Below are 26,413 nucleotides of genomic sequence, written 5' to 3'. Positions count from 1 at the left end.
TACTGTGTATTAAGTAATATGAATAGCGGTTAACATTTATGCAAAAGCTACTATCTGAGATTCGTAAAATGGATCTAATTGGACTGGTTTGATGAGCGGTTGGATTATTGTATTCGGTTCAAAGAAAGCCTTCATGATTTGCTTGATAATGGGAGGACGAGGACAAAGGCTCCGAGTGAACTGCTGGTGGATTGCCGTTTTTCTGTTGCTGTGCTCTGGGGAGCGGATTTTGGCTCAACTAAGATATTCTGTTCCAGAAGAAGTACAGGTGGGATCCCCTGTTGGAAATGTTGCCAAGGATTTAGGACTCGATATTAGCACTTTGACAGACAGGCGGTTTCGTATTGTTTCGGGGCCCAATCATTCTCTGTTTCAGTTAAATCAAAACAATGGAGTGTTGTACATTGGAAAAAATATGGACCGTGAAGAGCTTTGTGAAGGAACAAAGGTTTGTTTGATAAACCTGAAAATTGTTGTTGAAAGTCCACTGGAAATACATTATGTTGGCGTTGAAATAACGGATGTTAATGACCATTCACCGACTTTCCCAGAAAACGAGCAGCGGCTGGAGATAGCAGAGCACACTCCTCCAGGTACTCGTTTCCAAATTCATGCGGCCAGAGATCCCGATGTCGGTGCACATTCAGTTAGATTATATAAACTGAGCACAAATGAATTTTTTGATATTGAAATCAGAGACAGCGAGGAGGATAAGATACCGTTTTTAGTGCTGAAAAAGCCTCTGGATAGAGAGCAAAAGGCAGAACACAATTTAGTGTTAACAGCTCTCGATGGAGGCAGTCCACCGAAATCTGGGAGCCTTAATTTAAATATGACTGTGCTAGATGCAAATGATAATCGCCCCGTATTTAGTAAAGATATATATACCGTGTCATTGGATGAAAACGCCCCCATTGGAACTCTTGTAATAAAAGTAAACGCGACAGATTTAGATGAAGGGTTGAATAGCGAAATTGAATACAGTTTTGGGAAAACGCAAAAGAAAAAAGTACAGGACACATTTGGATTAGACAGTATCACTGGAGAGATTCGAGTGAAAGGAAACGTGGACTTTGAGGACACAGAGATTTATAGACTAGACTTACAGGCTTCAGATAAAGGTCCGCTACCTTGGACTGCTGAGAGCAGAGTTGTTATAAAAATAAAAGATGTCAACGATAATAAGCCAGATATTGAAGTAACATCACTGTCAAACGTAGTCCCAGAGGATTCAAAGCCTGGGACTGTTATCTCTCTCATCAGTGTTACAGACAGAGATTCGGGCGTTAATGGAAAAGTTATTTGCAAAATTTCAGATAATGTTCCGTTTGACTTGACGCCATCTATTGAGGAAAACATGTACTCTCTTGTGACAAAGGGACGTTTAGACCGAGAAACTGTGTCGCATTATGACATTACAATAACAGCTACTGACTGTGGCGAACCTCCACTTTCCACTGTAAAAACACTTAGTGTTCAGGTGTCTGATGTGAATGACAACAGACCAAATTTCAGCCAGAATCCATTTGAACTTTATTTGGTAGAAAACAATGCCCCAGGCGCATCAATATTTTCTGTAAGTGCTGCTGATAATGACTTACATGAAAATGCAGCAATAACGTACCACATAGTGAGAGGTGAAGGGGTACAGGGTGATATGACATCTTTCCTAAATGTCAATTCCGAAAACGGACAGATTTTCGCGCTAAAAAGTTTCGATTTTGAAACTCTGAAAAAGTTCCAGTTCCAAGTTGTTGCCACAGATTCTGGAACTCCGTCACTAAGCAACAACGTCACAGTCAAGGTCTTCATTCTGGATCAGAACGACAACGCTCCAGTCATCCTGTATCCACTCAGCTCCAACGGTTCTGCTGAAGGTGTGGAGGAGATTCCCCGCAATGTCAACGCAGGACACTTGGTGACTAAAGTCAGAGCTTATGACGCTGATATAGGATATAACGGCTGGTTACTCTTCTCACTGCAGGAAGTTACTGACCACAGTCTCTTTGGTTTGGACCGCTATACAGGACAGATCAGAACACTTCGATCATTCACAGAGACAGACGAGGCTGAGCATAAACTGGTCATACTGGTCAAAGACAATGGGAACGTTTCACTCTCAGCAACAGCTACTGTCATTGTCAAAGTTGTGGAGCCCAAAGAGGCTTTTGCTGCTTCTGATGTTAAAAGTGCAACTAAAGTTGACGAGGAGGACAATGTGACTTTTTATCTGATGATAACTTTGGGTTCGGTTTCTGTACTTTTTATCATCAGTATCATCGTGCTGATTGCAATGCAGTGCTCCAAATCCACAGACTATACTTCTAAATATCTACAAGAGACTAATTATGATGGGACACTGTGTCACAGCATCCAGTACAGATCTGGAGACAAACGGTACATGTTAGTTGGACCCAGAATGAGTATAGGATCTACTATAGTCCCGGGCAGCCATGCGAATACACTAGTGCTCCCTGACAGGAGGAGGGGATCTGGAGAGGTAAGACCATATTTTGATTTTAACGTAAGATATTTCTCAAGCACTTACACAGAATTTAATGCTGGGCACATTACGGGAATTCCTCCCTAACAGTTATGCTTTCTTTTATAAACATAAAAAATAATGTTAAAATAGAAGATATGAAATGTTTCACATCGTTTTCATTTAAGTCATATCAATGTCCCTGTTTTTACCTCTCCTGAAATTTTAAAATTTGTTGAGTTCACGGTGGTCACAGTATGGTCACTTTAAAATTGGTATTCAAGTTAGAGCTCGACAATATTTTTTAGGGTACTGTTAGTGGAAAACTATATAAAGGTATGTATGGCAGCGCTGACTGCCACGCTCATATATTGTGGTGGTTTTCAAGACACAATATAGGCCCTAAGTTTGTTTTTTCAAAGTTCATGCATTGCAAGGAATAAGCTCCTTGGTGTATCACCGCTCCAGGAATCCAGTAGTTGCCATTCACCTGCATTGTGAACGTCTATTCGTTAAACCCTTGTAACTTTTGAGTAATTCTGTCAATTACAGTGCACCCAGTCTGCAACACCTCCTCAAGTAACATTTTTTTTGACGGAGTTAAGTGCATACTTGGATTATACTGCACTACCACGACACAATAATTCATGCAATAATGACAAGATTTCCACTGTTATGAGGACTCAATAAAAGCAAGTTCCATAGTGTGTTACTTGTCATACTATGCAGTACTGACGATAAACTTGTTACCCGAAGCAGTAGAAAAAAAATAAACTACATAATTTAAATACCGCTTGCAACTTGCATTCAAAAATGTTCAGCAGAATATATAAAATAAATAATTTGTGGTGAAGGAGCTACAATTTGAAAACAGTTTGGTATGTCGGTTTATGTTGGCGGTTTGGTTTATAAAGGTCCTGATGTCTCCAGTCCACACGGTGTCAGTGTCACATCAGCATAAACTGTTATTGGTTTTTGGCCCGGCCCCTCCAGACTGGTTTTGTTCAGGTCGACAGAGAAAAGACAGCACCCTCAACAGAAACCAGTGTAGCCGTTGACGGATTTGTACATAGACTTTGAAAATATGGAATATTTTTCAACAGAATATTTTGTGGATTAGGCAGTTTCCTTCTTCGTAAGCGCCCCTGAGTGGACATAATATTAGCAAGAACTGAAACGATGGGAGCCGGAGGACAAAGACGAGGAATACAGTACTGGTGGTTAGCCATCTCTTTTTCTGTGATGCTCAGCTGCTTGGAGCAGGTTTCATCGCAAGTAAAATATTCGGTTCCAGAGGAAGTAAAAGTGGGATCTGTTGTTGGAAATGTCGCCAAGGACCTAGGATTGGATATCATGACGCTGGAGGAACGACGGTTTCGTATTGTTTCGGGAACCAAAGATGCTCAGTTTGAAGTAAATCAGAACAATGGCATTTTGTATGTACATAAGAACATCGATCGAGAAGAGCTCTGTGAAAGCGTTTCTCCATGTTTAACGAACCTAAAAATGGTAGCTGAGAACCCCATGGAAATACATTATGTGGGAGTGGAAATCATAGATGTAAATGATAATTCGCCAAGCTTTCAAGAAGAAGAAACAATATTAGAAATAGCTGAATCCACTGTTCCTGGCAAACGTTTCCAGTTACCCACTGCGCACGATCCAGATGTTGTCATCAATACAGTACGTATGTATAAATTAAACCAAAACGAATATTTTACTATACAAATTCGAGAAAGAGGAGAAGACAAAATACCATTCTTAGTTCTGCAAAAGTCTCTGGATCGCGAAAAGGACCACGAGCACAAATTAATTCTGACAGCAGTTGATGGTGGAAATCCACCGAAATCAGGGACCCTTAATGTCACGGTAGTTGTTCTGGATTCAAATGACAACCATCCCACATTTAGCCAAGAAGTATATTCAGTATCAATACCTGAAAATGTAGATGCAGATACAAGTGTAATTAAAGTAAAGGCAACTGATATGGATGAGGGCGCAAATGGAGAAATTGAGTATTTTTTCGGGGGTCAGTTGGACCGTAAAATATACGATATGTTTAGTTTAGATAAAGACACTGGTGAAATTCGAGTAAAGGGAGAAATTGACTATGAGAAGGTTGATGTTTTTAAATTAGACGTCCACGCCACTGACAAAGGACAGCCTCCACTGAGAACTGATTGCAGGGTGATCATCAAAGTGCTCGACAAAAACGACAACAAACCTCAAATAGAAGTGACATCCCTGTCAAACACGGTATCAGAAAACTCAAAACCTGGAACTGTGGTTTCTCTTATTAGTATTACAGACAAAGACGCAGGTTTAAACGGTAAAGTAATATGCAGTCTGTCAAATAATGTGCCATTCGAATTAAAACCATCATTTCAAGATAATATGTACTCATTAGTTTTGAAACAGCAATTAGATCGAGAATCAGTTTCTCATTACGACATCACAATAACAGCTACGGACTGTGGTGAACCACGTCTGTTCACATTCAAAACTCTAAGTATTGATGTATCAGACGTGAATGACAATGCTCCCGAATTTTCACATAATCCAATTGAACTTTACCTGGTAGAAAATAATGTGCCTGGAAACTCAATATTTGCTGTAACTGCTTCGGATAAAGACTTAAATGAAAATGCGGTTTTAACTTATCATATATTTAGAGAGGATAGTAGTCAAGTAAAGATTGCATCATTTTTAAATATCAATTCAAATAATGGACAAATTTCGGCGCTAAAAAGTTTTGACTTTGAAACTCTGAAAAAGTTCCAGTTCCAAGTTGTTGCCACAGATTCTGGAACTCCGTCACTAAGCAACAACGTCACAGTCAACGTCTTCATTCTGGATCAGAACGACAACGCTCCAGTCATCCTGTATCCACTCAGCTCCAACGGTTCTGCTGAAGGTATGGAGGAGATTCCCCGCAATGTCAACGCAGGACACTTGGTGACTAAAGTCAGAGCTTATGACGCTGATATAGGATATAACGGCTGGTTACTCTTCTCACTGCAGGAAGTTACTGACCACAGTCTCTTTGGTTTGGATCGCTATACAGGACAGATCAGAACACTTCGATCATTCACAGAGACAGACGAGGCTGAGCATAAACTGGTCATACTGGTCAAAGACAATGGGAACGTTTCACTCTCAGCAACAGCTACTGTCATTGTCAAAGTTGTGGAGCCCAAAGAGGCTTTTGCTGCTTCTGATGTTAAAAGTGCAACTAAAGTTGATGAAGAGGACAATGTGACTTTTTATCTGATGATAACTTTGGGTTCGGTTTCAGTACTTTTTATCATCAGTATCATCGTGCTGATTGCAATGCAGTGCTCCAAATCAACAGACTACACTTCTAAATATCTACAAGAGACTAATTATGATGGGACACTGTGTCACAGCATCCAGTACAGATCTGGAGACAAACGGTACATGTTAGTTGGACCCAGAATGAGTATAGGATCTACTATAGTCCCGGGCAGCCATGCAAATACTCTGGTGCTACCTGACAGGAGGAGGGGATCTGGAGAGGTAAGCCCAAAGTATGATTTTGTCTGACTACTACCATACTACTATACAGTAGGCCCAACTTTAAGATCCTAACAGCAAGGGCCACCAAATAGAGCTCTTTGCCTGGCTGTGACCGCTATCCGTGGTGCTGAATGCTCCATTTGTATTTTGCTGTGAGTACACACACACACACACACACACACACACACACACACACACACACACACACACACACACACACACACACACACACACATATACACACTCATCAACCACTTAATTAGGTACACCTTGCTAGTCCCATGTTGGACTCCATTTTGCCTTCAGAACTGCCTTAATTTTTCGTGGCATTGATTCAACGAGGTGCTGGAAACATTCTTCACAGATTTGTTACATATTGACAGGATAGCATCACGCACTTGCTGCAGACTTGTCCGCTGCGAATGATGATGTGAATCTGCTGTTCCACCACATCTCAAAGGTGCTCTGTTGGATTGAGATCTGGTGACTGTGGAGGCCATTGGAGTACAGTGAATTCATTATCATGTTCAAGAAACCAGTTTGAGATGATTTGAGCTTTGTGACACGGCACGTTTTCCTGCTGGACGTAGTCATCCGAAGATGGGTACACTGTTGTTATAAAGGGATGGACATGGTCAGCAACAATACTCATGCAGGTTGTGGCAATTAATCAATGGTCAATTGGTACTAAGGGGCCCAAAGTGTGCCAAGAAAATATACCCTACACTATTACACTGCCACCAGCAGCCTGAACCTTTGACACAAGGCAGGATGGACCCACGCTTTCATGTTGTTTATGCCAAATTCTGACCCTGCCATCTGAATGTCACAGCAGAAATCATGACTCATCAGACCTGGCAACGTTTTTCCAGTCTTCCCTTGTCCAATTTTGGTGAACCCGTACAAATTGTAGCCTCAGTTACCTGCTCTTAGCTGACAGGAGTGGCACCTAGTGTGGTCTTCTGCTGCTGTAAAAGATTTGATGGGTTGTGGTTTTAGAGATGGTCCTCTGCATACCTTGGTTGTAACGAGTGGTTAATAGAGAGTTACTGTTGCCTGTCTATCATCTCAAACCAGTCTGGTCATTCAACAAGGCATTTTTGCCAGAGAATTGCTGCTCACTGGATATTTTCTCCTTTTTGCATCATTCTCTGTAAACCCTAGAGATCCCAGTAGATCAGTGGTTTCTGAAATACTCAGACCAGCCCATCTGGCACCAACAATCATGCCACGTTCAAAGTAACTTAAATCACCTTTCTTCCCCATTCTGATGCTCGGTTTCAATTTCAGCAGGTCGTCTTGACCATGTCTATATGACTAAATGCATTCAGTTGTTGCCATGTGATTGGCTGATAAGATATTTGCAAATGAACAGGTATACCTAATGTAGTGGCCGGTGTATATATGCGCGCGCGCACACACACACACACACACACACACGCACGCACACAAACGTATGTTCCTTTGACTATATATATATATACCTATAAAGTCTTTTACTTCCCTTTGCTGACCTCCGGGTGTCACTGTAACATTAGGAAACGATAAAATACTCTGTCCCTCCCCTGAAAAGCTTTTGTTTCTCATCTATAGCAGGGAAGTCATTTGAATCAAGCACGTCTGCCGATGGATTCACGTTGTGCATAAAGTAACTATGCGATATTCAACGGGTTGGACATAGAGATTTTTTTGGGTCGCAGAACCTATCTTTCTTGTGATTCTTCTGAATTTCATAGTAATGATGGGAACCCACAAACAAAGGCGACCGATGGGATACTGTTTGGTTGTGTTTTATTTGGCTCTACTGCTGTTTGTCGGAAAACAGGCTTTGGCTCAGATAAGATATTCAATTCCTGAGGAGGTGAAAGAAGGAACTGTTGTTGGAAATGTTGCGAAGGATCTTGGCCTTGAAATCAGCACATTGATTGACCGACGGTTCCGTGTTGTGTCTGGATCTAAGGAGACATTTTTTGAGGTAAACCAGAACAATGGGGCTCTGTACGTCAATAAGAAAATCGACAGAGAGGAGCTCTGTCACGATAGTGGAGCATGTCTGATGGAGCTAAAAATCCTTGTTGAAAACCCTTTGGAAATGCACTATGTCGTTGTAGATATTACTGATGTAAATGATCACTCTCCTAGCTTTCCGGAAGAAGAGCAGATATTTGAAATATTTGAACAAACATTGCCAGGAAGGAGACTGCAATTGCACACAGCCCGTGACCCCGATGCTGGAATGAACTCTATCCGTACATACACTTTAACATCAAATGAACATTTTGACGTAGATATCCGCCAAAGCGACGAGGATAAAATACCATTTTTAGTACTTAAGAAATCTTTAGACAGAGAACAAATAAGCAAGCACTTATTACTGGTCACAGCAGTTGATGGAGGTAAACCTCCAAGATCGGGTACACTAAATGTTTCTGTTATTGTTCTCGACAGTAACGATAACCGTCCGATATTTAGTCAGGAGATTTACCAAATTGCAATAAAAGAAAATGTTCCAGTCGGTACTTCAATATTTAGAATGAACGCGACGGATCCCGATGAAGGCACAAATAGCGAAATTGAATACAGCCTTGGAAAAACTCTCAAGAAAAAAGTCTATGACATTTTTGAATTGGACAAATTAAATGGAGAGATTCGAGTAAAAGGAGCAGTGGATTATGAAGAATTTGACGTTTATAAACTGGATGTTGAGGCATCAGATAAAGGAACACCTCCACTGACCGGTGAGTGTAGAGTCATTATAAAAATCATAGACGTCAACGACAATCCACCGGAGATAGAAGTCACATCACTGTCAAATACAGTGTCTGAAGACTCAAAGCCTGGAACAGTTATTTCATTACTTAGTGTGACAGATAAAGACTCCGGTGTCAATGGAAAAATAATATCAAGCATAACCTCAGAAGTGCCTTTTGAATTAAAACCTTCATATAAGGAAAATATATATTCAATCGTCACGAAGGGACTTTTGGATCGAGAGGAGGTGTCATATTATGAAATAACAATAAAAGCTACAGATTGTGGCGAACCTTCGTTATCTACTTTTAAAACTCTCAACATTCAGATATCAGATGTAAATGACAACAGGCCACATTTCCAACAAAATCCATTACAGTTTTATCTGTCAGAGAATAATGTTGCTGGAGCGTCAATATTCTCTGTAAGCGCAACGGATAGAGATTTAAACGACAATGCAGCAATTTCTTATCACATAGTTAGGGGGGGAAGTCAACATGATTTTATATCTTTTATCAGTATAAATTCCGACAATGGCCAAATTTCGGCACTAAAAACTTTCGACTTTGAAACTCTGAAAAAGTTCCAGTTCCAAGTTGTTGCCACAGATTCTGGAACTCCGTCACTAAGCAACAACGTCACAGTCAACGTCTTCATTCTGGATCAGAACGACAACGCTCCAGTCATCCTGTATCCACTCAGCTCCAACGGTTCTGCTGAAGGTGTGGAGGAGATTCCCCGCAATGTCAACGCAGGACACTTGGTGACTAAAGTCAGAGCTTATGACGCTGATATAGGATATAACGGCTGGTTACTCTTCTCACTGCAGGAAGTTACTGACCACAGTCTCTTTGGTTTGGACCGCTATACAGGACAGATCAGAACACTTCGATCATTCACAGAGACAGACGAGGCTGAGCATAAACTGGTCATACTGGTCAAAGACAATGGGAACGTTTCACTCTCAGCAACAGCTACTGTCATTGTCAAAGTTGTGGAGCCCAAAGAGGCTTTTGCTGCTTCTGATGTTAAAAGTGCAACTAAAGTTGATGAAGAGGACAATGTGACTTTTTATCTGATGATAACTTTGGGCTCAGTTTCAGTACTTTTTATCATCAGTATCATCGTGCTGATCGCAATGCAGTGCTCCAAATCAACAGACTATACTTCTAAATATCTACAAGAGACTAATTATGATGGGACACTGTGTCACAGCATCCAGTACAGATCTGGAGACAAACGGTACATGTTAGTTGGACCCAGAATGAGTATAGGATCTACTATAGTCCCGGGCAGCCATGCGAATACTCTGGTGCTTCCTGACAGAAGACGAACTTCTGAAGAGGTAAGAGCTTGAAAACAACATGAGAAATGACATGTTAATATGACTTCCCTTCCATCATTACTTTGTGGTCAATAACAGATTTCCCTTCTTTAGCGCCTTTGTAAACTAACTCATCAACTCATTAAACTCGATCATAGAAGCCGACTTTACAAGCAGAGGTAAAGAAAACTCATTAGAACTACTCGAACTGCTGTAATTGAGTCGTTGTTTGGGTGTTTGTACTTCTACTTGTTCTTGTCAATCTGTTCTCGTCCTTAAGTATGCATTCCTGTATGCACTCGACTTACTTTTGAAATGACAATGCACTACTCGGCTTGCGATCTGATTTAATAACCAAACATTTCATCTGTGTTTTTGTAGCCAGTAGGGGAAATAGGCTAAAGAAAACAATGACAAGTATGAAAACTACGCTACAGCAGGCACAGGTTTGGAACACCACAGGAGTTGGAAGTAAATAAAAATGAATATTTGGAGAAACAGAAACCCTTTTCGATGAAATACCTCCCATTGATAATGCTTTAAACATCAACGGTTAAAGTAACTCATACTTTTATTACTTTTTCAGATGACTAGTTTGTATTGTTTCTTAAATACTTTCAACACCAGTTCTTTTACTTGTAGTTGAGTCAGATTTCAGGAAGGAACAGAGCAGTGCTCTCTCTCCACCTCTGCTTACAAGCATGATTAAGTGTGGTGCTTGTTTTTTGGATCCTTACCGGTTAGTCTGACTTCAGAGATACTGTATTCACCGTACAGCGTTTACGATTTTCATGGGAAGAGATGTTAATGCTCATGTCTCTGCTTTTCTGTGTCGACAAGAGCTACACTGCCCTATAGTTTTGTCGAAGCATTTAAAATTGGTAAAACTGTTCATGTTCTGTCATCTATTTCCTTCACCGCAGCCTTTGCCATCTTATCACAGCCGTCCACGGTGCTGACATTATTTGTTTTTTTGTCCTCTTCCCAAATACAACAGCACTTATGAATTCCAAACTATATTTGTGCAAAGAGTCTTCGATATTTCTATAAACAAGCATCCAAATCCTAAAAGTGAAAGAAATAGGAAAGTCTGAAGCTACTAGCGTTTCCGTTGATCTGTATGAGTACTGAGCATGAGGCTGAACTACTTTTGTTAAGAAAAAGGCGCCTGGTTCAGATCTCTGTCCATGGTGCTGAAACGCGGTTGCTTTTTTTTCGTTTACACAGGACATAGTGTACAAAGATATTTAATTAAGGAAACTAAGTCCGTTAACTATAGAATTTATAGGACCTTAAACTAATATGTATTATCCACATCATCTACAGACATTGTATGTACACTTTCGTTGTCACACAACAGAAACATCTTGATCATGTGTTCAAACACGGAAGTCTTAAAGGTGCATACACTCCACTGGGTATATTCATTTTAAAATAAAATTATACTTTACCTCGTGTTCTCCCAGTGACCTCTGGGTGTCAGTATTACATTGGTAAACCATAAGAAACTTTGTCCCTCCCCTCACAAAGCTTTTGTTTGCCCCAAGAAAAAAAATGCAGAGAAGGCGTTTGAAATGAGCTTGGCTCCGAAGGGAATCTTCTTCTATTTGTAGGTTTGCGACATACATTGATTTTGACATAGATATTTATTGCATTAACGAACTTTTGTGCATTAATGTGTTGCTGAATGACGATGGGGATCGAAAGACAAACTAGAAGAAGGATCTACTCCTGGTTTGCTTTTCATTTGGCTCTACTGCTGTTCGTCGGAAACCGAGCTTTGGCAGAAATAAGATACTCGATTCCAGAGGAGGTGAAAGAGGGAACTGTTGTAGGAAATGTTGCGAAGGATCTTGGCCTGGATGTCACGTCTTTGTCTGATCGACGGTTCCGTGTTGTCTCTGAATCTAAGGATGTATTTTTTCAGGCAAACCAGGACACTGGGTTTCTCTACGTTAATAAGAAGATCGACAGAGAGGAGCTGTGTCAGGGCAGCGGTGCATGTCTAATGGAGTTAAAAGTAATTGTCGAAAACCCTTTGGAAATACACTACGCAGTCATAGAAATTACTGATGTGAATGATCACTTTCCTAGTTTCCCCGAAAAAGAACAGAGACTAGAAATAGCAGAGCATGCATTGCCAGGAAGGAGATTTCAGCTGCACACTGCTCGTGATCCGGATGCTGGAATTAACTCTATTCGTACATACACTTTAACATCAAATGAACATTTTGAAATAGATGTCAGTCAAAGCGATGATGATAAAATACCATTTTTAGTACTGAAAAAATCTTTAGACAGAGAACAAAAGGACAAACACACGCTACTGGTTACAGCCGTTGATGGAGGTAAACCTCCAAGATCAGCTACACTAAATGTTTCTATTATTGTTCTTGATATTAATGATAATCGACCGATATTTAGTCAGGAGGTTTATCAAATTGAAATACGAGAAAATGTTCCAGTCGGGACTTCAATATTTAGAATGAATGCGACGGATCCCGATGAAGGAACAAATAGCGAAATTGAATACAGTCTTGGAAAAACTCTCAAGAAAAAAGTCTATGACATTTTTGAATTGGACAAATTAACCGGTGAAATCAGAGTAAAGGGAGCAGTGGACTACGAAGAAAATGACATTCATAAGGTCGATGTTGAGGCATCAGATAAAGCTACACCTCCACTAACAGGTGAGTGTCGAGTCATTATAAAAATCTTAGACGTCAACGACAATCCACCGGAAATAGAAGTCACATCACTTTCGAATACAGTGTCTGAAGACTCAAAGCCTGGAACAATTATTTCTCTAATCACTATGAGGGATAAAGACTCCGGTGCCAATGGAAAAATTATTTCGAGCATAACTTCAGACGTGCCTTTTGAATTAAAACCTTCTTACAAGGAGAATATATTTTCAGTTGTCACGAAGGGACTTTTGGATCGAGAGCAGGTGTCACATTATGAAATAACCATAAAAGCCACCGATTGTGGTGAACCTCCATTATCTACTTTTAAAACTCTCAACATTCAGATATCAGATGTAAATGACAACAGTCCACATTTTGAACAAAATCCATTACAGTTTTATCTGTCAGAGAATAACGTTGCTGGAGCCTCAATATTCTCTGTAAGCGCAACGGACAAAGATGTGAATGACAATGCAGCAATTTCTTATCATATTGCGAGAGGAAATGACGTAACATCTTTCCTAAGTGTAAATTCTGAAAATGGACACATTTCGGCGCTAAAAAGTTTTGACTTTGAAACTCTGAAAAAGTTCCAGTTCCAAGTTGTTGCCACAGATTCTGGAACTCCGTCACTAAGCAACAACGTCACAGTCAACGTCTTCATTCTGGATCAGAACGACAACGCTCCAGTCATCCTGTATCCACTCAGCTCCAACGGTTCTGCTGAAGGTGTGGAGGAGATTCCCCGCAATGTCAACGCAGGACACTTGGTGACTAAAGTCAGAGCTTATGACGCTGATATAGGATATAACGGCTGGTTACTCTTCTCACTGCAGGAAGTTACTGACCACAGTCTCTTTGGTTTGGACCGCTATACAGGACAGATCAGAACACTTCGATCATTCACAGAGACAGACGAGGCTGAGCATAAACTGGTCATACTGGTCAAAGACAATGGGAACGTTTCACTCTCAGCAACAGCTACTGTCATTGTCAAAGTTGTGGAGCCCAAAGAGGCTTTTGCTGCTTCTGATGTTAAAAGTGCAACTAAAGTTGACGAGGAGGACAATGTGACTTTTTATCTGATGATAACTTTGGGCTCAGTTTCTGTACTTTTTATCATCAGTATCATCGTGCTGATTGCAATGCAGTGCTCCAAATCAACAGACTATACTTCTAAATATCTACAAGAGACTAATTATGATGGGACACTGTGTCACAGCATCCAGTACAGATCTGGAGACAAACGGTACATGTTAGTTGGCCCCAGAATGAGTATAGGATCTACTATAGTCCCGGGCAGCCATGCGAATACACTAGTGCTCCCTGACAGGAGACGCACTTCTGAAGAGGTAAGAGCTTGAAAACAATATGATATACAACATGCTTGTATGCCACTGTATTCGATCACTGCTCAATATTTTTCCTTTTTATCGTCCCTGTAAAGTCCCTAGTCGCCCACACAGAACACTACCAAACAATCAAAATCAAACGCGAACATATTACAAGTTTAATTAACTATAACGTTAGTTTAATTTTATCTAGAGATGCTGCATTCAATGGACAGTGTTCGCTGTTAACATGGGTGGGAATTTAGGTAATGCAAGTCAGTGCAACACACGGCTTAGTTTCTTTGTTTTGCTGTGTCTACAAGAACCTTAGTGTTCCACAGTTTTGTCCACACTTCACTCATCACCTCTCATTTTCAAATCTATGTAAGCTAATGAAAACCAATCACTTAGAATACGCAGAACAGTTCATTGTCTTCCATTTCAAACACCACAATCCTTCATTGATTATTACTGACGTCTACAGTAAAGAAATTGTTTGGTTTACTCTTTCCAAATATAACAGCAAGGAAGAACTGCAAACTGTCTAAGCCGATTTTATGCGATATGTTGATAGACATGTATGCAAAACCCAAAATACAACCGATAGAAGGGTTTGAAGTTTCTGGTATTTCTGTTTATTTGTAGGACTACTGAGTATGAGGCTGGACGCCTGTCGTCCCGTAAAAAGCGCCTGGTCCAGAGCTCTGTCCATGGTGCTGAAAGCGAGTGTCCCCTTGTAATGTTTTAAACTAATGTTCTCTCTCCTTCATTTGAAAGCATCCCATGCACACTCTCTTTCTCACACAAAATGAACATCTTGATCAGGTGTTCAAACGATTAACTCTTAAAGGTTCATACGCTCTATTGGGTGGATGTATTTTTAAATAAGAATACTGATTGCCATGTACTCTCCCAATGACCTCAGGGTGTCAGTATTACATTGGTAAACCATACGAAACTTCGTCCCTCCCCTCGCAAAGCTTTTGTTTGTCCCAAGAAAAAAAAATGCAGAGAAGGCGGTCGAAATGAGCTCGCCTCTCGCTAGAACCGTGCTATTCTATTTGTATATTCCTCACACGCAATGATTTTGATATAGACATTTTTTGCAGTAACGGATCTAAATGTGTTGTTGGATTACAATGGGAATCGAAAGACAAACTAGAAGAAGGATCTGCTCCTGGTTTGCTTTTCTCTTGGCTCTACTGCTGTTCGTCGGAAACCGAGCTTTGGCAGAAATAAGATACTCGATTCCAGAGGAGGTGAAAGAGGAAACTGTGGTTGGAAATGTTGCGAAGGATCTTGGCCTGGATGTCACGTCTTTGTCTGACCGACGGTTCCGTGTTGTGTCTGAATCTAAGGATGTATTTTTTGAGGTAAACCAGGACAATGGGGTTCTGTACGTTCTCAAGAAAATCGACAGAGAGGAGCTGTGTCAGGGCAGCGGTGCATGTCTAATAGAGTTAAAAGTCATTGTTGAAAACCCTTTGGAAATACACTACGTAGTAGTAGAAATCACTGATGTAAATGATCACCCTCCCAGTTTCCCTGAAAAAGAACAGAGATTTGAAATAGGTGAACAAATACTGCCAGGAAGAAGATTTCAGCTGCATAGTGCTCGTGATCCCGATGCTGGAATTAACTCTATTCGTACATACACTTTAACATCAAATGAACATTTTGAAATAGACATCCGTCAAAGTGATGATGATAAAATACCATTTTTAGTGCTGAAAAAATCTTTAGACAGAGAACAAAAGAAGAAACACACGCTGCTGGTTACAGCAGTTGATGGAGGTAAACCTCCAAGATCAGCTACACTAAATGTTTCTATTATTGTTCTTGACAGTAATGATAATCGTCCGACATTTAGTCAGGAGGTTTATCAAATCGAAATACAGGAAAATGTTCCACTTGGCACTTCAATATTTAGAATGAATGCGACGGATCTCGATGAAGGCACCAATAGTGAAATTGAGTACAATCTGGGGAAAACCTTGAAGAAAAAAGTCTATGACCTTTTTGAGTTAGACAAATTAACTGGAGAGATCCGAGTGAGAGGGATCGTGGACTATGAAGAAAACGATGTTTATAAACTGGATGTTGAAGCATCAGATAAAGGACAACCGCCATCAGCCGGTGAGTGTAGAGTCATTATAAAGATAAAAGACATAAATGATAATCCACCGCAAATAGAAGTCACATCACTTTCAAATACAGTGTTAGAAGATTCTAAACCCGGAACAATGATTTCTCTAATCACTATGAGGGATAAAGACTCCGGTGCCAATGGAAAAATTATTTCGAGCATAACTTCAGACGTGCCTTTTGAATTAAAGCCTTCCTACAAAGAGAACATATATTCAGTTGTTACGAATACATTTTTGGATCGGGAGCAGGTGTCACATTATGAAATAACCATTAAAGCCACAGATTGCGGTGAACCGCCTTTATCGACTTTTAAAACTCTCAACATTCAGATATCAGATGTAAATGACAACAGTCCACTATTCGAAGAAAATCCATTACAGTTTTATCTGTCAGAGAATAACGCTGCCGGGGCGTCAATATTCTCTGTAAGCGCAACGGACAAAGATGAGAATGACAATGCAGTAATTTCTTATCATATTAATCGAGGAAATGAAGTAACGTCTTTCCTAAATGTAAACTCTGATAACGGACACATTACTGCGCTAAAAAGTTTTGACTTTGAAACTCTGAAAAAGTTCCAGTTCCAAGTTGTTGCCACAGATTCTGGAACTCCGTCACGAAGCAACAACGTCACAGTCAACGTCTTCATTCTGGATCAGAACGACAACGCTCCAGTCATCCTGTATCCACTCAGCTCCAACGGTTCTGCTGAAGGTGTGGAGGAGATTCCCCGCAATGTCAACGCAGGACACTTGGTGACTAAAGTCAGAGCTTATGACGCTGATATAGGATATAACGGCTGGTTACTCTTCTCACTGCAGGAAGTTACTGACCACAGTCTCTTTGGTTTGGACCGCTATACAGGACAGATCAGAACACTTCGATCATTCACAGAGACAGACGAGGCTGAGCATAAACTGGTCATACTGGTCAAGGATAATGGGAACGTTTCACTCTCAGCAACAGCTACTGTCATTGTCAAAGTTGTGGAGCCCAAAGAGGCTTTTGCTGCTTCTGATGTTAAAAGTGCAACTAAAGTTGACGAGGAGGACAATGTGACTTTTTATCTGATGATAACTTTGGGCTCAGTTTCAGTACTTTTTATCATCAGTATCATCGTGCTGATTGCAATGCAGTGCTCCAAATCAACAGACTATACTTCTAAATATCTACAAGAGACTAATTATGATGGGACACTGTGTCACAGCATCCAGTACAGATCTGGAGACAAACGGTACATGTTAGTTGGACCCAGAATGAGTATAGGATCTACTATAGTCCCGGGCAGCCATGCGAATACTCTGGTGCTCCCTGACAGGAGGAGGGCATCTGGAGAGGTAAGCCCAACGTATAATCATGCATTACTTTTATGCAATAGTCCTAACTTTAAGACCTACAGAACGAGTGCCACCACATACAGCTCGTTGCATAGTTATGATCACTGTTCATGATGTCGAAATGATTTGGCTTTTCTGTCATTAACCAAAAGAAAGTTCTTATAAATTTAGAAACCACGACTGTTTTGGAATGCTTGGGCAGTTTGGTTTTGACAGTTGGATCTCTAAAAAATCCAAGGAACTCTTACAAATAAAGTGTTAAGTTGGTGGCGTGTCTGTTGAGGTGTGCAAGCAGTTTGTGTGAGGTTTATTGTTTAAATACCAAGCAACATTTGACTGAGAAAAACACTACGTATTTCTCTGGTTGTGACTGCGTCCCATAATTACAAACAATGTTTTCAAATAATATTTGTTACTACACCTGTTGGAAATTATGAACATCATCGAATAACACTTTGTGCTAAAAGCAAGTAAATCTATGAAAACTTTCCCTTAGCTCAACCAGAGAGAGAGGGGGGGGGGGGGGGTGTTTTTCTTTAAAGATCCTATCTGCTGCGCATTCTCTTATACATTTCAGGACAGGAAGTTACTATGATTTAGACAAAAATGTATACATATCCTTTACGACAATTAGAGTCTATTCCCATTAGTGACCTCCAGGTGTCACTGTTACATTGGGAAACGTTAGGACACTTTGTCCCTCCCTTGAAAAAGCTTTTGTTTTGTCATTTAGAGCAGGGCAGGCATTTAAAATCGAGAACGCCAGCCGACTGATTCATGCTGTGCATTTCGTAACTATGCGATATTCAACGGGTTGGACACATTCATTTTTTTGTCTCTGTAACAGCCTTTCTTGTGTTTCCACGGAGCTGTAGTACAATAATGGAGACCGACGGACAAAGGCGACCGATGTGGTACTATTTGTTTGTATTTCACTTGCCTCTACTGCTGTTTTTCGGAAACGTGGCTTTTGCTCAGATAAGATATTCGATTCCCGAGGAGGTGAAACAAGGAACTGTTGTTGGAAATGTTGCGAAGGATCTTGGCCTTGACATCAACTCGTTAATTGACCGACGGTTCCGTGTTGTATCTGGATCTAAGGAGACATTTTTTGAAGTAAACCAGGACAACGGGGCTCTGTACGTCAATAAGAAAATCGACAGAGAGGAGCTCTGCCGGGGCAGCGGTGCTTGTCTAATGGAGCTAAAAATTCTGGTTGAAAACCCTCTGGAAATGCATTATGTAGCTGTAGAAATTACTGATGTAAATGATCATTCTCCTAGCTTTCCTGAAAAAGAGCAGACCTTTGAAATAGGTGAACAAACACTGCCAGGAAGGAGATTTCAACTACACACTGCTCGTGATCCGGATGCTGGAATTAACTCTATTCGTACATACACTTTAACATCAAATGAACATTTTGAAATAGACATCCGTCAAAGCGATGAGGATAAAATACCATTTTTAGTGCTGAAGAAATCTTTAGACAGAGAACAAAAGGACAAACACACGTTACTGGTTACAGCAGTTGACGGAGGTAAACCTCCAAGATCAGCTACACTAAATGTTTCTATTATTGTTCTTGACAGTAATGATAATCGTCCAATATTTAGTCAGGAGATTTACCAAATCGAAATACAAGAAAATGTTGTAGTAGGTACTTCAATATTTAGAATGAATGCCACGGACCGAGATGAAGGCACGAATGGGGAAATTGAGTACAGTCTTGGAAAAACTCTACAGAAAAAAGTCCATGACACTTTCGAGCTGGACAAATTAACTGGAGAGATTAGAGTAAAAGGAATAGTGGACTATGAAGAAAACGACGTTTATAAACTTGATGTTGAGGCATCAGATAAAGGAACACCTCCACTAACAGGTGAGTGTCGAGTCATTATAAAAATCATAGACGTCAATGATAATCCACCAGAAATAGAAGTCACATCACTGTCAAATACTGTGTCTGAGGACTCGAAACCTGGAACAGTTATTTCATTACTTAGTGTGACAGATAAAGACTCCGGCGTGAATGGAAAAATAATATCAAGCATAACCTCAAACGTACCTTTTGAATTAAAACCTTCTTATAAAGAAAATATATATTCAATCGTCACGAAGGGAATTTTGGACCGAGAGGAGGTGTCATATTATGAAATAACAATCAAAGCCACCGATTGTGGTGAACCTCAATTATCTACTGTTAAAACACTTCATATTCAGATATCAGATGTTAATGACAACAGTCCACATTTCCAACAAAATCCATTACAGTTTTACTTGACAGAGAATAACGTTGCTGGAGCGTCAATATTCTCTGTAAGCGCAACGGACAAAGACATAAATGAAAATGCAGCTATTTCTTATCGTATCGTGAGAGAAGGGAGTCAGAATGACATAATGTCTTTCCTGAATGTAAATTCTGATAACGGTCACATCACTGCCCTAAAAAGTTTTGACTTTGAAACTCTGAAAAAGTTCCAGTTCCAAGTTGTCGCCACAGATTCTGGAACTCCATCACTAAGCAACAACGTCACAGTCAACGTCTTCATTTTGGATCAGAACGACAACGCTCCAGTCATCCTGTATCCACTCAGCTCCAACGGTTCTGCTGAAGGTGTGGAGGAGATTCCCCGCAATGTCAACGCAGGACACTTGGTGACTAAAGTCAGAGCTTATGACGCTGATATAGGATATAACGGCTGGTTACTCTTCTCACTGCAGGAAGTTACTGACCACAGTCTCTTTGGTTTGGACCGCTATACAGGACAGATCAGAACACTTCGATCATTCACAGAGACAGACGAGGCTGAGCATAAACTGGTCATACTGGTCAAAGACAATGGGAACGTTTCACTCTCAGCAACAGCTACTGTCATTGTCAAAGTTGTGGAGCCCAAAGAGGCTTTTGCAGCTTCTGATGTTAAAAGTGCAACTAAAGTTGACGAGGAGGACAATGTGACTTTTTATCTGATGATAACTTTGGGATCAGTTTCTGTACTTTTTATCATCAGTATCATCGTACTGATTGCAATGCAGTGCTCCAAATCCACAGACTATACTTCTAAATATCTACAAGAGACTAATTATGATGGGACACTGTGTCACAGCATCCAGTACAGATCTGGAGACAAACGGTACATGTTAGTTGGACCCAGAATGAGTATAGGATCTACTATAGTCCCGGGCAGCCATGCGAATACTCTGGTGCTCCCTGACAGGAGACGAACTTCTGAAGAGGTAAGAGCTTAACAATAATGTGATATACGATTCCGTCTTGTTATTGCTCATTTTTTAAAATCACACTTCTAAAGTCACTAGTTTCCAACGCTACCTAGCCTTATTCCCTTTGTCTTGTTGTGTCTTATCTGCCTTCCATTTCAAAAAACATCTGCTGATTATGAGTGACGTCTACAGTACAGAAATCATTTGGTTTAGTCCTCCCAAATATAATCGCAAGGAAGAAATAAACTATATAGAGGCGTGTCTGTCTAGGGAGTATCTCTGAAATTTCGATAGTGTCCGACTCATAAAATATAACCAACAGGAAGATCTGACGTTAGTGGTTTTTCTGTTCATTTGTATGATTACTGGTTCAGGTCTCTGTCCGTGGTGCTGAAAGGCAATGACTCCATCAACGTTATAACATTTTCCACTATAGTGTTTCCTCTCCGCTTCATCTGGACAAATTCTATGCATACGGTCCTTGTCAAACAAAATGACCATCGTCATCATGGGTTTAAACGCTGAATTCTTAAAGGTCCATAAGCACCAACGGGATTAAGAATTGCCATGTAACTTCCAAGTTCGTCCGTTCCCTCACAAAACTATTTAGTCCAGCACTGTTACCAGAATAACACATTTTGTGATTAATACTGATGTGTAGAGGTGATATGTTTCGTCACGCTGTGGTGATTTTCAAGTCGGGCTTTTATGTTTAAGCTAGAAGAGTCAGCTCCTTTTTATAACTTGTCGTTAACAAGTTATTTGCGCTGTCTATGGTGCTGAACATTTGTTTCAAGTACCTCCTGTTCTACCACAGCCCAACGGTTAAAAGGTACTGTGGCCAGTGACCAACCACTGGCTTCTGGATAATTAAGCTTTTAAAAACGGTTCGTTTCATTTGCTCTTAGCTGTCTAATGATATGCTTGCCTTATAGGGAGGGTGGTTTGAATTTTCAATTTTGATCATGGAGCAACTTAGTATGAGATAAATTTCTGTTCAGTGCAATCATGTTTTTTTTTTTTTTTTCTTTTTAATTCTCTGTCGCCTTCATATAAACTGAAAGGATCGGATTGTCCACTGGGCGTCAGTGTTACAGTAGGGATTTGCTAAGGCTTTAGTCAAAATAGACTCTGCCCCTTTCAAATGTGTTTTCAGCTCGGCCACAAAGAGTGACATCGTTTCGGCTTCTGATCTGTACCCTTCTTACATGAACGTGGTTTTCTGATATTTAATCTCAGAACGACTGGAAGTATTTTAAGTCGAAGAAATTTGTGGATGCTGTTTCAAATGATTACACCAAAGAAGACAAAGGACAAAGGGGCAAAATGATGTCTTGGTCGCGCCCACTGCTTTTTTCTCTGCTGTTTTGCGTTGGGGAGCTGGTTTTAGCTCAAATAAAATACTCCACTCCAGAGGAAGTTAAAGTGGGAGCTATCATTGGAAATGTGGCCAAAGATTTGGGCCTTGACGTTAGTACCTTGACGAACAGGCGTTTTCGTATTGTGTCTGGAGCTCAGGACGCGCTGCTTGAGGTAAATCCGAACAATGGGGTTTTGTATGTTGATAAGAATCTCGACCGAGAACGGCTGTGTGATGGGAATGGTGCTTGTTTAATAGATCTCAAAATCGTTGTTGAAAATCCACTTGAAATCCATTATGTCACAGTGGAAATAACGGATGCAAACGACCATGCACCGACATTTGTCGAGAAAGAAAAGGTTATAGAAATAGCAGAAAACACTTTACCAGGAGCACGTTTTCAATTACCAGGAGCCCTAGATCCAGATGTTGGAATAAATTCCGTCCAGCGCTATAAACTTAGTCAGAACGAGCATTTTCAGCTTGAAATCCGAGATAGGGGAGAAGATAAAATCCCTTTCTTAGTGCTGCAGAGACATTTGGACAGAGAGCAAAAAACAAACCACAGCTTGATTTTAACTGCTATGGATGGAGGGACACCGTTAAAATCAGCGAATCTTAATCTTACCATAAAAGTTCTTGATATCAATGATAACAGACCTACTTTTTCGAAAGAGGTCTATTCTGTGATATTACAAGAAAATGTTGCTTCGGATACGGTTGTAATAAAAGTCCAAGCAACTGATCTAGATGAGGGAACTAATGGGGATGTGGAGTATTCCTTTGGAAGTGAAATTAATTCCAATGTGCTAAAGCTATTTAGTCTCGACAGACATACGGGCGAAATTCGAGTTAATGGACAAATTGATTATGAGACAGCTGATGTTTTTAAGTTAGACGTCCAAGCCTCTGATAGAGGTCAGCCCCCGATGACAACGGACTGTAGAGTCATAATCAAGATTCAAGATGTCAATGACAATGAACCAGAAATAGAGGTAACATCAATATTAAGCATGATACCAGAGGATTCTAAACATGGGACTGTGATCTCTCTTATTAGTGTTACAGATATTGATTCTGGTCTGAATGGCAAAGTCATGTGCAGTCTGACGGGGAATGTACCATTTGAATTAAAACCGTCGTTCAAAGAGAATATGTATTCATTAGTGACAAAAGAAACACTGGACAGAGAAAGTGTGTCACATTATGAAATTTCCATAACAGCTACTGACTATGGAGAGCCTCCACTTTCTACATTTAAAACTTTGAGTGTTCAGGTGTCAGATGTGAATGATAACATGCCAGAGTTCTCACACAGTCCTCTTGAATTATATTTAACAGAGAACAATGCTCCTGGTGGATCAATTTTTTCAGTGAGCGCATTTGATAAAGACTTAAACGACAATGCTGCAGTGTCGTATCGGATAATTAGAGGAGAGGGCGGTCATAACGATATGACATCTTTTCTAAATGTAAATTCTGATAATGGACAAATATCCGCTCTCAAGAGTTTTGACTTTGAAACTCTGAAAAAGTTCCAGTTCCAAGTTGTTGCCACAGATTCTGGAACTCCGTCACTAAGCAACAACGTCACAGTCAACGTCTTCATTCTGGATCAGAACGACAACGCTCCAGTCATCCTGTATCCACTCAGCTCCAACGGTTCTGCTGAAGGTGTGGAGGAGATTCCCCGCAATGTCAACGCAGGACACTTGGTGACTAAAGTCAGAGCTTATGACGCTGATATAGGATATAACGGCTGGTTACTCTTCTCACTGCAGGAAGTTACTGATCACAGTCTCTTTGGTTTGGACCGCTATACAGGACAGATCAGAACACTTCGATCATTCACAGAGACAGACGAGGCTGAGCATAAACTGGTCATACTGGTCAAAGACAATGGGAACGTTTCACTCTCAGCAACAGCTACTGTCATTGTCAAAGTTGTGGAGCCCAAAGAGGCTTTTGCAGCTTCTGATGTTAAAAGTGCAACTAAAGTTGATGAGGAGGACAATGTGACTTTTTATCTGATGATAACTTTGGGCTCAGTTTCAGTACTTTTTATCATCAGTATCATCGTGCTGATTGCAATGCAGTGCTCCAAATCCACAGACTATACTTCTAAATATCTACAAGAGACTAATTATGATGGGACACTGTGTCACAGCATCCAGTACAGATCTGGAGACAAACGGTACATGTTAGTTGGACCCAGAATGAGTATAGGATCTACTATAGTCCCGGGCAGCCATGCGAATACTCTGGTGCTTCCTGACAGGAGGAGGGGATCTGGAGAGGTAAGATGTAACAACAAAGTTTAACGCAATATGTTTACAAAAATACAATTTTTTGTTCCGCATTGTTCAAAGATTTATCCTTATGGTGTCTCTAAATCCACTTGTACAAATATCAGCACCAGAAATAACTCACAACAAACTCAAATATTTCTTGAGTTTGTTGTTGTTTCGTACCAGTTCGAAAAGATTTGTTGCTATTTTATGGTCTGGTGTATCACAAAAGCTGCGTTTTTAATTTAGAATGGTATGTAACAATACAGTTCAGTGTTGCAAAATAGGAGATCTGGCTACATAGCTCAGTAGCCTGTGATATATATGTATATGAGGATGAAATTATTAGACCTCTTCCAGATTTGATGGTCTACTGGCATGTACCTTGGTCTTCAGTTCACACCACAGATTTTCAACGAGATTCAAGTCAGGGCTTTGTGCAGGCCAGTAAGTAACGTTCACTTTGGTCTTCTGGAGGAAGTTCTTCAACAGGAGTGACGTATGTTTTGGGTCGTTGTTGTGTTGGAAGACAAACCGACAACCCAGACCCAGTTTTGCTGCTGACTGTTTGAGGTTTTCTTTCAAAATTTTAACATATTTTTCTTTCTTAATGATTCCTTCCACCTTGACGAGATTCCCAGTTCCAGGCGCACTGAAGCATCCCTATAGCATAATACTCCCACCACCATTTTTCACTGTGGGGACGGTGTTCTTTGGGTTATACGCCTCTCTCTTCTTTCTCCAAACATAAGCAACGTCTCTGTGGCCAAAGAGCTGTAGTTTCATCTCATCTGACCAAAGGACCCGCTTCCAGTATACATAATCTTTCTCCAGGTTGTCCTTAGCATAATTCAGTTTTTCTTGGTCTGTAGCCTCGCAGTCTATTCCTGTGCAGAGCTCTAGTGATTGTCTTCTTTGAGACTACAATTCCTGACTTGGCTAAGTAATTTATTTGTGTCTTGGCAGTTGTTCTGGGGTCTTTAGACACATCTCTCACTAGTTTTCTTTCCAGAGACTTTGAAATCTTTCACTTCCTACCTCTGCCAGGCTTGTTCTGTACTGAATGGCTCTCAGTTCTGTCAGTTCTTGACACTTGAAAATGCTATGATAACTTTGTATATCCTTCTCCTGCTTTGTGGGCATCAACAATTCTTTTTCTCAAGTCTGAACCGATTTCGTTTTTGGCATGGTGCTTTCTCAAGTGACAGCTTAAACCCTTACTGAAGTTTTTATACTGTGTGTAAATTGGAAGATAATCCTCAGTTTTAACGTGATTTTACAAGCTTTGAGCATTACAAAATTAAAGCACATCATTGTACAACAGTGGTTTGTGCTATGACTCGATAAAACGGTCAGTTCTTAAGAAGGCTGAAAATACTGACCATGGTAATTTTTTTTCCTGAAATAATTCTGTTATTGTGTGCAAATGGAAATTATTTATGCTTTCTAAAGAAAACTAGTATGGTTAGAAATGCTATCTTGAATAATCCTTGCTCTGTTAGAAAAGTACTTAGGAAGGAAATCTTTGAAAAAAACTTTAAATTGCATATGGGGGCTAATAATTTTGTCCTCAAGTGTGTGTGCATGTGTATGAGTGTATGTTTGTATCATGTATACAAACATACACACACACATATGTATACATATGTGTCTGTGTATACACACACACATACACACACACACATATATATATATATATATATATATATATATATATATATATATATATATATATACACAGGGATATATAGGGATTGCGAGAAGGTGATAGACAGAAACATTAAAATGGTTGTTGAAATATTTTCTGAAATTGAATATGTGGTAATGTTTGTTCTCAGTAAATACCTCTGGGTGTCACTATAACATTGGGAAACCGCAAACGACTTAGTCCCTCCCTTCACCATTCTTTTGTTTGTCATCTTAGTACAGCAAAGACAGCACTTGAA

General features: G+C 40.2%; 3 protein-coding genes and 2 pseudogenes across 3 annotated transcripts in view; all 5 read left to right on the top strand.

Moving 5' to 3' along the window:
- Positions 1–92: 92 nt before the first annotated feature.
- Positions 93–3,540, top strand: LOC146326858 (protocadherin beta-15-like). The gene is made up of 2 exons (XM_084718270.1): positions 93–2,500; positions 3,397–3,540. The coding sequence occupies exons 1-2, from the start codon at positions 134–136 to the stop codon at positions 3,538–3,540; spliced, it is 2,511 nt and encodes an 836-aa protein (XP_084574396.1). The 5' UTR covers positions 93–133.
- LOC146326857 (protocadherin alpha-8 pseudogene) lies at positions 3,521–6,046 on the top strand (annotated as a pseudogene).
- Positions 6,047–7,737: 1,691 nt separating this feature from the next.
- LOC146326856 (protocadherin beta-15-like) lies at positions 7,738–17,614 on the top strand. Its single transcript, XM_084718269.1, has 5 exons — positions 7,738–10,115; positions 12,022–12,079; positions 13,397–13,851; positions 16,836–17,315; positions 17,579–17,614. Exons 1-5 carry the CDS (start codon positions 7,758–7,760, stop codon positions 17,612–17,614), a joined length of 3,387 nt encoding a protein of 1,128 aa, XP_084574395.1. The 5' UTR covers positions 7,738–7,757.
- An 850-nt stretch (positions 17,615–18,464) lies between these two features.
- The window catches only part of LOC146326833 (protocadherin alpha-C2-like), a 199,833-nt gene continuing 191,884 nt past the window's right edge, over positions 18,465–26,413 (top strand). The window contains exon 1 of the mRNA XM_084719169.1: positions 18,465–20,834. Coding sequence (XP_084575295.1) covers positions 18,480–20,834 — 2,355 coding nt within the window. The 5' untranslated portion in view covers positions 18,465–18,479. The remainder of the gene's footprint in view (positions 20,835–26,413) is intronic.
- LOC146326855 (protocadherin alpha-8 pseudogene) lies at positions 21,817–26,412 on the top strand (annotated as a pseudogene).

The sequence above is a fragment of the Lutjanus erythropterus genome, chromosome 5, assembly GCF_056507025.1.
Source record: "Lutjanus erythropterus isolate fLutEry1 chromosome 5, fLutEry1.hap2, whole genome shotgun sequence".
In the NCBI taxonomy this organism is placed as follows: Eukaryota; Metazoa; Chordata; class Actinopteri; order Lutjaniformes; family Lutjanidae; genus Lutjanus; species Lutjanus erythropterus.
This window is presented reverse-complemented; position numbering and strand designations above follow the sequence as displayed.

Excerpts from the sequence above, each read along its gene's own strand:
- LOC146326858 (XM_084718270.1), top strand. The coding sequence starts at position 134 with ATGATTTGCTTGATAATGGGAGGACGAGGACAAAGGCTCCGAGTGAAC. Across the intron at positions 2,501-3,396 it reads GGAGGAGGGGATCTGGAGAG|GTCCTGATGTCTCCAGTCCA; the intron begins GTAAGACCATAT and ends TGGTTTATAAAG.
- LOC146326856 (XM_084718269.1), top strand. The coding sequence starts at position 7,758 with ATGATGGGAACCCACAAACAAAGGCGACCGATGGGATACTGTTTGGTT. Across the intron at positions 13,852-16,835 it reads AAGTTGACGAGGAGGACAAT|TTCCAGTTCCAAGTTGTTGC; the intron begins GTGACTTTTTAT and ends ACTCTGAAAAAG. Across the intron at positions 17,316-17,578 it reads AAGTTGACGAGGAGGACAAT|GAGGAGGGCATCTGGAGAGG; the intron begins GTGACTTTTTAT and ends GCTCCCTGACAG.